The following is a 10,374-nucleotide window of genomic DNA, read 5'->3' as shown; positions in this document are numbered from 1 at the left end:
GGACTTTGAGGGCCCTCCTCGTATGTCGCCCCTAGTTTTCAGTGGATCTGCCCATGATGGTGGATGCATATTTGTCCCCACACCAGGCATGCCCACCCCACCTCTAGTGCATGTGGACCCCACCATGTCAGCTCCATCTCAAACCGCCCACGGAGAGGCTGTACAGATTGAGCAGATACCGGCTGAGGACATTGAGACGGTGGAGGCTCTGCGGAGATCGCGACGCCCGCGTGCGCATGCTCCCGATTGTGGGACCGGTGATGGTATGTACTTCGTCTACACTTCCCATCTTCTTGAGCTACTTGTACTGCTTATGAAAGTTGATTATGTTAATTTAATTATGCTGTTGTGTCTGATGAAACAGGTAAGATTAGACCTGTCAGGGCATATGGGCGGAAACGAAAAGCTCATTAAATGCCTTAGTGTATGCTTATACTTCCTGCCTATAGGTGACTGCATAGTTACGTTTCACTTTTCTTCTAAAGTCGTATTTTTTTTTTTAGACCTAACTGCAATGGTGGACACGAAAAGGCCATTGAGAGAAACTGTCCTTGTGTGCTTATTCTTCATGTGTATAGGTGACTGGAATAAGCATGCAAAATGTTCTACTAATTGGGGAGAATCTTGGTGGCTGTGCATCTATTTCTGGATCATTGCTTGGGGAGAATACTGGCTGTCAATGTGTTTGTTGTCAAGAAATTGATATTTTGGAGAAAACCCATAAGGCGTATTGTATTTATTGATGTTTTAGGAAGTTTTTCTGCACTTGGAGTTTTGATTGCAATTTGACAAATGTCTGGATTGGTATTCATTTGAAGCCAAACTTTCTTGTGTTTTTGTATGTTCTTAGCTACAGTAAAGTGGGTTGTAAGAGAGTAATTTGTTTTTTTATTTTTGTTATTTTTGTGAGAAACAAATGTGTGGTATTGTTGATAAGCAAGAAGAAGTAATTTGATACTTTCTGTAAAAGAGTTTGATGACGAAGTTTATGCGGATCAATGGCAGAACCAACTCCTTTGTAGCAAATCATTTATCCGAGTCTCTACAATGCTTGGCTAGGTATGTGTCTCTCTCCTAATTTTCTGATTCGCCTTCCCTACAATTCCTAGATTGGTACATCCTCCTTCCCATTTTCTTATTTTTAATCTCCTTTAAATCCCCTCCTCTCTAGAATGATTAGATCTGTGTACATTTGATTACAAGTTCGTTAGTAGGAACTTTGGAGAATAGAATTTATATTTTTTTCTAGCATTGTTCTAGAGCAGCTCACAATATAACTTACCCAAAGCTGAAAACGGCAAAAATCTTAGTTATGTGTGCATGTTTTGTTCCTTTCGCTTCTTGGGGTTTGTAATTGTTATTTGTCATTGTATATATTACCTTTTCATTTTGGTAGCAAATTGGGAACTCAATGAGAAACATTTAATTGATTATTGATTTTTTCATCAATTAGCCTTCTTATTTTATGATTTTCAGTATATATATATATATATGTTGTGTGTGTCATTGGCCAATGAATCAAATCTTGTCCATCATTTGCTTTAATGAAATGATGGAGGCATTAATGAAAAATTTGCATACTGTTTGAATGTTACTTTTATTGTTTATGTATTGCCGTTTTTTGGGTTTTAATTATTATCTATGCTTACAAAGGTATATGCATTTTGCTCAATAATTTTCGGTTAGTATCTAATGTCTCCTTCACCACAGCACATTAAGACGTTGGAGAAGTGGCCAACCTTCAGAATCCTGGGAGGCTCACAAGGCAGCAATCCAAGCAATCATAAAGCTGCCTTCAGGCGAGCTTGTTACAGGTATAATTGTGCACACAGTAGATGACTGTTCTGCTAGATATTGTTTTAGATTTTGTTGGTAGTTGGAACTGGTTACATCAGATTGGAATGCATAGATCCAACTGTCTTTCACTATGAACTTATGGGGCTCATCAGTAGATCTTTTCTTCCATTGTTTAATCTAAAATGACTACAGCTAACAAATCTTTTTAATATGAGGCCCCAGGAAGAAGAGACAAAAACCTAGAAGAAATTAATTAATATTGCTATCTCAGGTGCTGCTGGGATGATTTCAAATCATCTACTTTTCAAAGTAAGGATTTCTTAGATCCAAAGGTCGGAGTATGTTGATTTTGGGTGGTTTTTTTTTTTTAATTAAATATTTCCTGGACTCTATTGCATTTGAGTTGATATTGACCTGTAGGTCACCTTAATTGATCACAGGATACATAGAAGTCTAGCTTACAGTTTGACCCAATAATCATATCAACATTAGCATGTTCCCATAAAAGTAGGAACTCTGTTCAGAATTTATTGCAACATATTAAATAAGAGCTTTTCAAATATATTATTGTATTCAGTGCAATAAATGAACTGTTAAATTGTATTTTACTTTCATGAGTTCCGTGGTGTTAGTCACAGAGGGGGGAACCCCTTTGTGAGATTCTTTATATGATGGTATGATATATAAATATTGTGAGATTCTTAATTTTTTGGTGCTCCCACAAGCCCCTTCCCTGACGAATGGAAGGTTAAAATTTAATTTTCCGCTTGTTAAGTTATAGGTGCGCCTAGATCCTTTGGGTCTTGAATTTATGATGTCAACCTCCACCTATTCTTGGGATAGAGGAGGAGGTGGTGTGTTACAGGCAGAGCCTATTCTTATGGGGTTCATATTTATGCAACCACGATTTTAGGTTCAAGTGATAGAACTTTAAAACTTTGGAGAGGAAGCAAATGTACACATACTTTTGTTGGGCATACAGGTATTTTTTCCATTTATTTGCCTTCATTGTGCTTTATATATAAATATAAATATATATATATATATATATATCCTTATCTGCAATGTGTTGAAATCATGTGGGAATGAAAATAATTGTAGATTTTGCAAACTAACGATGCTGTAAAATTTTCTTCTTACATGTCTGTTTGGTGATCATCAAACATATTTTCTTTGAGCTTCCTATAAGTTAGAAGTGGAAGAAGCATTTAATAAGACTTCTGATCTATAAGTTGGCATTAATTGACCAAACTGTTGACATGGGTAATCCTCATATGTTTAGTGCTTTACATGGTTTGATTGCTAAAAAATTTAGACATGATGATACCTCTTTGTCTCCTGTGGAGTATTTAGTGGGAAAGGAATGCTTGCACTTTTGACGGAAGTGAGATTGATTCTTGATTTGAAGTTGCTCTTCCCATGTATATCTAAGCGGACTAATGGTTTGGCATTCATTACCAATCTGACTGGTTTTGTATTTATCTTCACATGATTGAGAGTTGTGTTATTTGCTTCAAACTTGGCTTTATAATATGGCTTTATATATCATTGATAAAACAGATCAAATATAGGCTGATGCACTTGTTCTGAGGGGGATCAGTTGCACATTTGAGGAAGGGCACAAAATACGTATTGTTGGCAGAATTGGCAGTGGCAAGACCACTCTCATAGAGATGAACCTGTTTTGTCCAGTGGAGCTAGCTAAAGGGAAGATATAGTAATGTATCTATTGAAACCTGTAGTATTCCATGTAATGTTCACTTTTTACGTAACTTTTAAATTTTAAGTGTTCATTTTTTTTCTAATTCAGAATAATATTACAAGGTACATCATAATTTTAGGGTTTTATTTACTGTGTTTGGGATTCAAGAACCTTTATATAGCTGTGTTATTTGTTTTTTTAGTTGGTTGGTGTCAATTTTTATTCATGGTCATTTTGTTCTGGACTTTCTATATTGTGGCTATTAAAATTTTCAGAATTGACTTGAAGAATTGTGATAATTTTCTAATGTTGGACGATTTATCATGTATGAATAATTCCAATCCTATCTTTTTTAAACTTTGAATTTTCTTTCATTGGTATGGATTGCAGTGAATCCTCCAACGATTAGTTAATTTCCAAATCGTTCATGTAGAGGTTATGCAATTCATTGTTGTTTTTTACGTCATGTACATTCGTTAATTGTGGCTCATTGTGTATAGGCTGATGTAGTATTTTGTAACTACACAATAATGGATTGCAGTGAATCAAATAGACGGGGTACGACCAAAGCTGACTGAATAGGATCAAATAGAGTAAATAGAATGTAGTACACCGATTTTCCTAGAAACCACAGTGGACCGAATAAAACCAAAGTAGATATAATGGACCGAATAAGACCAAAGTAGTCCAAAAACGAAAATAATAAGGTTATTTTTCCATATATACATATCTGCCAGTGAAACAATTGAAAAACGATGACACTTCTACTTAAAGCACACATGACAACAGATGGTACTTGGAAGTATACATATCTTACTAAATACCACAACAAGAAGTCGTACGTTTGCATTCATGCATCCGTACGTTGTCTCGTGGGTGCATCAACTTCATCATCCCCCACAACATGAGCCACCACTTCATTCAACATGTTTCCACTCAACGTTGCGATCCTCCTTGCGTGGTCACGCTCCTCAATGGCAACTTCCAACTGATACCTTAACAAAGTGTGCCTAATGTCTCCACTGCCATAGTTGGTTCCTTCGCGTTGAGAAGTGCTAGGTGGAGTTGAGGTTGATATGTTTGGAGTTTCCCACGATGTAGACGCACCACCATGCACGCCCATACCATTACCATGCAAATACTCCATGTATGCAGCTTCGGCTTCCCTTCGATCTTTATATGATTTGTGATTGGCGTTTGGGAATTTATGAACTTGTCTACTCGCATCTAGCCAACTGTCGTATATGCCTGGAACACGACCGTTAAACACAACATAGGTTTGTCCCATCCTGCTCTACAAAAACGCAATGGTGGGAACTCTTTGCACTAGAATGTGGTTGCACCTTCTAACGTGTGAAGTGAGCTTTTGTAGTGGAAATGGGGCTACAACTCGATTCTACAGAAATCGAGTTATAGCATGCGGAGTTACATGTAACTCGACTTCTAATTAACCGAGTTTCTGAAATGCCGTCATTTCAATACGTCTTGTCAACAGTAACTCGATTTATGTGGTATCGAGTTTTATATAAAATCGATTTACTTAATATCGAGTCATGTTGTCCCCCTCCCCACATTTCAGAATCCATGCACGTGTCTGGCTCTATCTGTGTTGAAAGAAATCACTGTCTGGTCTCTGAAAAAGAAAGCCTATGAGGTGAACAAAGTTTGCTAACTCTTCTGCCATTTTCCTTGTCATTATTGCATCCTCACCAGGCGTGCTGTTGCTGTGGTCCCCTTCTTCTTTGTTCTGGCACATCTTCCCTGACAGGTATATATTCACTTACATAACTACTTATAAATGGATTGACTTACATAACTATTTATAATTTGGATTGCTTTCTACAACTGTTTTATTATGACATTATGTGTGTGTATATATATACATAAATGTATGTATGTATAGATATATGTATATATAGACAAACGTACTTACCCATATCATAAGATGTATATGTGGCATTCCCAAATATATGTATATATATATACACACACATACACATATATATATATATATATATACATGTATGTATGTATGTATATGCAAATATATGTAAATATAAACAAAGCTACCTACCCATATATGATCACATGTATATATATATATATATATATATACACACACACACATGTATAGGTATGTTTACATATAATGTATGTGCTTAGGGCACCAATTTTGTGAAACATTTTTGTTAGGAATTGCAAAAACTGTTAGTGCATTGAAAATCCTGGAAAAAATTGTCCAAGGAACGATTAATTATTGTGTGCTCTTATGACTTATGTGAGAATAATCTTATATGTGTGTGTGTGTGTGATAGTGACATTGTATACATATTGTTCCTAAATATGTTGAGTTTTATATAGTAATGTATATAATAATTTTTTTTGAGAATTCTTTTGGGAAATATGTATATAATCATTCTAAATAAACATATATATAAACAAACATTGTACGGTGAATTCATATGATGACATATGCATTCATTCGTAACTACACAATAATGATGTGTAATGTATACTGAGGTTTAAACTGTATGGCTCTTTCAGTTCTGAAAGTCTTTGCTGTGTGGGTTCTGAAAAAGAAAGCCTGCGAGGTGAACAAGTTTTGCTGACCATGTTTGCATTTTCCTACTCCATATTGCATCCTTACCAAGCGAGTTTACAAACACCCTAATTCTTTGTTGTGGCACGTCTCCCCTAAAAGGCCAATGTTTGTGTCCAAACGAATCAAGTGTGTACACCTATAATTAGGATAGCATCATAGTGCATGTGTAAAAGATTAATTACTGTTGCATTAACATAACCCCCTATCTTCTGCATGATAACCACAATTAATTGTCCTTATCCAGGTCTGGCATGGGTCGTCACTGCTTCTACGTTTACTATGATGGGGAACAGTATTTCCATGACTTGCATGGGCTGTCCTATAAAGGCGAGTCAGTGAAGCAGAAGTTCATTGAGTTGAAATGGGGAACACACTTGAGAAAAATGCACCGGAAGATAATGGAAGCTCTACGGTTGGACAAGGAGTCACATAAGATATCCATTGTGTATCGTGCCCCCCAGATACTTGTGAGTACTCAGGTTGTCTACAACTCAAATCCGTTGGGTTGCGATGCTGACATGGACATGATGTGGGCAGTGATTAAGCGGACCCCCCCAGTTCATAGCGTCTGACTTGTATGTAACTGTTGAGGCTGTTGGGTTCCATGGTAGTGCAAGTTCACAGCATGCCAGTGGGGTGGAAGAGCCACACTCATTGTCGGTTGACGTGCATCCTCCCTTTGCCTATGCCACGCCTTTCCCCTACAATAATCAACCATGTGCAATAGATCATTTGGACAACACCGAAGTGGTGGGCGCCACCAATACACATGATGTGGGAGGGTCTACTCACACATATGAGCATGTCCAAGCTGATATGGATGGGGGAATTGATATTGATGCCAGCCGAGATGTGTATGAAGAGTTCATTGATACTGATGGACCAGTGGACGACGCGGAGGTCTTAGATGTACCACTGATTGAAAATAACGAGGAGGATTGCCTTACAACAGTTCCTATCCCAGAATGGTTCACATCAAACACATGGGACAATATTAATGACCCATCACCTGCATTGGGTACAGGACATCTTACAAGTTGGCATAAAGATGACCACCTAGCAAGGGGGATGCTATTCAAGAATAAAGCCTCTGTTCAATATGTGTTGACCCTCTACTCTGTGGAGCATAATAAGCAATACAAGGTCATAAAGTCTGACACCAATAGGCTGGTAGTGCGGTGTAAGAATGAGGCATGTCTGTGGTCAATTCGGGCCAATTGCAGCAAGAAGCACGGGATGTGGGTTATCAGTACATGTAAGGGTCCCCATAGTTGCTCATCCCTCCAGCTACCAACTGATGGGCGGATGATGGATTCAAAGTTCATCTCCATTGCACTTGAGAAGTATGTACGGGAAGACCTAACCCGAAAGGTAAGGGACTTGCGTAGTATGTTGCATGCAAGGCATGGGCATGATGTAACTATGTACAAGGTTTGGGAAGCCAAACAGAAGGCAGTTGCACGTATTTACGGGGATTTTGACGAGTCGTACGCAGAATTGCCACGATTTCTAGCTGCATTGTCTGATGCAGATCCGGATACTGTGACCACACTAAAGTGTGACCCCAATGTCCCGGGGACTTGTATATTCAACTCCGCGTTTTGGGCTTTCGTTCCGTGTATTAGAGGGTTTAGGCATTGCAGGCCGGTGATAAGCATAGATGCAACGCACCTTTATGGCAAGTACAAAGGAAAGCTGTTGATAGCAATGGCAACAGATGGTAACAACGAGGTTTATCCACTCGCATTTGCCGTTGTCGAAAGTGAGAGCACGGAGACATGGGGATGGTTCTTGGCATGCCTGTTGACCTATGTTACAGACCGCACCAATTTGTGTATAATATCCGACAGGCATCGTGGGATACAATCATGCTTCGATGACACCACTAGGGGCTACTTGCAACCGCCCTTAACCCATCACCGGTATTGCCTCCGCCATTTAGTAAGCAATGTTAACACTAACTTCAATAGTGTGCCGTTGAAGAACTTGGTATGGAACGCAGCAACTGCGAATCAAGTTAGGAAGTTTGAGAACACCATGGATTGCATCAAGAATGTCAACCCGGCTGCGTACAACTATCTTAAGGAGGTAAATCAAGAAAAGTGGACACTTGTACACGACCATGGGCACCGATATGGGGCAATGACAACCAACCTGTCAGAGTGCTTCAATGGGGTACTTAAGGGCGCACGTAGCTTGCCCATAACTGCAATGGTGAAGTTTACATTTTACAAGGTGAACTCATACTTTGACGAACGTCGAAACAAAACCCTAGAGAAGTTGGAAGAGGGGCAAGTGTGGTGCAAATATGCCTATGACAAGTTCGAGGAAAATCAAGAGAAGGCGAAGCTCCATATTGTTAGAAGGATGAGTGCGCAACAACGGTTATATACAGTGGAGACACAGTCTTCACTGTTGAACACTGGCGGGGGAGATCACACCCATAGGGTTTCCCTCATAGACATGACATGCACGTGCGGCAAATGGGAAGCAAACAAGATCCCTTGTTCCCACTTGATAGCAGTTTGTGCCAAACACAACCATGATGCCACTGAGTATATGGATCATTTCTACCGCCTTGAAGAACGCTATCACAGCTATGAGCCTATATTCCAACCACTAAAAGATAGGTTAGAATGGCCGGAGCCAGCAAAAAGGAGAACCGTGATGCCAAACCAGCGGTTGATCCGTGAAAAAGGTCAGCCCAAGTCCACGAGAATCCGCAATGAGATGGATGACGAGGATAGGGAGTTGCCAACCTCATTGTGGATTGAGAATGGACCAAAGTTGAAGTGTGGGTTGTGTCGCCAAGAGGGTCATAACCGTCGTACATGTCCAACTCGAAATGTGGCTTCAACAAGCCATGGTGCTATGTAGCAGGTAACAATTACAAATCATAGTAACAAGGGGGTATCATAAGTTATTCTTCTTTACATGTTTAGATATTACATTATATGAGTTATAATTAAGATGTGGGCAGTAATTTGTAGTATTCTTTCAATCTTATTGTTTGTGGTGTACATATTCTAGTATTCATGAGGTCTCTATTTCCCTAACTGTATATGTTTTGCTGCAGATTTGTAATTGTTGCCAAGGTGTAACTGTAGATGCTCCTCATTTAAGCAGGCAAGCTTGAATGCTCTTCTATATTTGTCAATTCAATTTATTGATTACCATGGGTTGTATACTAATTTTTGTGTTGGCTACTCCTCAGAAAGGAGGCAACTTCTGAAAAGAACAAAAAGAAGGTGTCACTCAAATGCTATGACTCCATGTTTGCCTAAAACCATTGTTGGCGGATGCTGTCCAAGTTTCAACAGTCAGCAGCTATGACTGTTTAAAATGCAGAAATGGAACTTTTTATTTTTGTACATCAGCTGATTTAAATGCATAGAGGCTCTTTACTTACAAATAAGCTTGTATATATGGATGATTTTTTTATTCGCGTAATGCAAATGGGGGAATGTTACTGATGGATGTGGTTGGTTATGATTTGTATGGATGACTTGTTGTTCACAGCATGGTTGTCAGCAGGTCCACTTTAACCATGAATAAGCATGATACTGAATGGGTGTGAACAGTGCAAGTCGCAAGGAAAACTACAAGTAGAAAGGTTATACTAAACGAAACTCGATTTTCCAGCTAACGAGTTACGTTGCAGTCCATTTTCAATCCCCCTCGACTGTATCCTTTCTCAATTGTCAAGTATCTGAGTTACTCGATTTCTCCATATCCGAGTTACCTTCAACATACCTCGATTTATGGGGTACCGAGTTACGTTGGAGAGCACTCTACTCAGCTAGATTCCTCTTGGACTGTATCTGGACCAGTCCAAATAACTGGACTGGGTGATTGAGCCCAGTCAAGGTAACTCGATTTCCTTATCACCGAGTTATGTTGAGAAGAACTCGCTATCTGTAGCTTCGAGATACGTTGAAGACCGTTGTCTCCACTTAGATTCCTCTTGGACTGCCTCTGGACCAATCCAATTATCTGGGCTGGGTCAGGAAGCCCAGTCAACTTAACTCGATTTAGTTGTTACCGAGTTATGTTGAGAGAAACTCGATATATATAGAATCGAGATACGTTGAAGACCGTTGTCTCCACTTAGATTCCTCTTGGACTGCCTCTGGACCAGTCCAATTATCTGGGCTGGGTCAGGAAGCCCAGTCAACTTAACTCGATTTAGTTGTTACCGAGTTATGTTGAGAGAAACTCGATATATATAGAATCGAGATACGTTGAAGACCGTTGTCTCCACTTAGATTCCTCT

At 39.2% G+C, this 10,374-nt stretch overlaps 1 protein-coding gene and 2 long non-coding RNA genes across 4 annotated transcripts; all 3 read left to right on the top strand.

The window, feature by feature from the left end:
- Nucleotides 1–406: 406 nt before the first annotated feature.
- Nucleotides 407–1,792, top strand: LOC126699402 (uncharacterized). Of its 2 annotated transcripts, none has more exons than XR_007646786.1 (3): nucleotides 407–449; nucleotides 579–1,059; nucleotides 1,711–1,792. It is a non-coding gene; the product is annotated as an uncharacterized LOC126699402 (long non-coding RNA). The 2 variants fall into 2 exon arrangements; XR_007646787.1 differs by having other exon boundaries at nucleotides 413–460.
- A 931-nt stretch (nucleotides 1,793–2,723) lies between these two features.
- Nucleotides 2,724–3,698, top strand: LOC126699347 (uncharacterized). Its single transcript, XR_007646774.1, has 2 exons — nucleotides 2,724–2,779; nucleotides 3,358–3,698. It is a non-coding gene; the product is annotated as an uncharacterized LOC126699347 (long non-coding RNA).
- A 1,108-nt stretch (nucleotides 3,699–4,806) lies between these two features.
- On the top strand, nucleotides 4,807–8,978 carry LOC126700612 (uncharacterized). Its single transcript, XM_050398831.1, has 4 exons — nucleotides 4,807–4,930; nucleotides 5,213–5,267; nucleotides 6,346–6,630; nucleotides 6,713–8,978. Exons 1-4 carry the CDS (start codon nucleotides 4,807–4,809, stop codon nucleotides 8,976–8,978), a joined length of 2,730 nt encoding a protein of 909 aa, XP_050254788.1.
- Nucleotides 8,979–10,374: the final 1,396 nt, after the last annotated feature.

This window comes from Quercus robur, chromosome 9 (genome assembly GCF_932294415.1).
Source record: "Quercus robur chromosome 9, dhQueRobu3.1, whole genome shotgun sequence".
NCBI lineage: Eukaryota > Viridiplantae > Streptophyta > Magnoliopsida > Fagales > Fagaceae > Quercus > Quercus robur.
Note: the sequence above shows the minus strand (reverse complement) of the source record. Positions and strands in the feature narration are given on the sequence as shown.

Coding starts and splice junctions, on each gene's coding strand:
- LOC126700612 (XM_050398831.1), top strand. CDS start 4,807: ATGGTGGGAACTCTTTGCACTAGAATGTGGTTGCACCTTCTAACGTGT. Junction 4,931..5,212: donor TATAGCATGCGGAGTTACAT/GTAACTCGACTT, acceptor CATCCTCACCAG/GCGTGCTGTTGCTGTGGTCC. Junction 5,268..6,345: donor TGGCACATCTTCCCTGACAG/GTATATATTCAC, acceptor GTCCTTATCCAG/GTCTGGCATGGGTCGTCACT.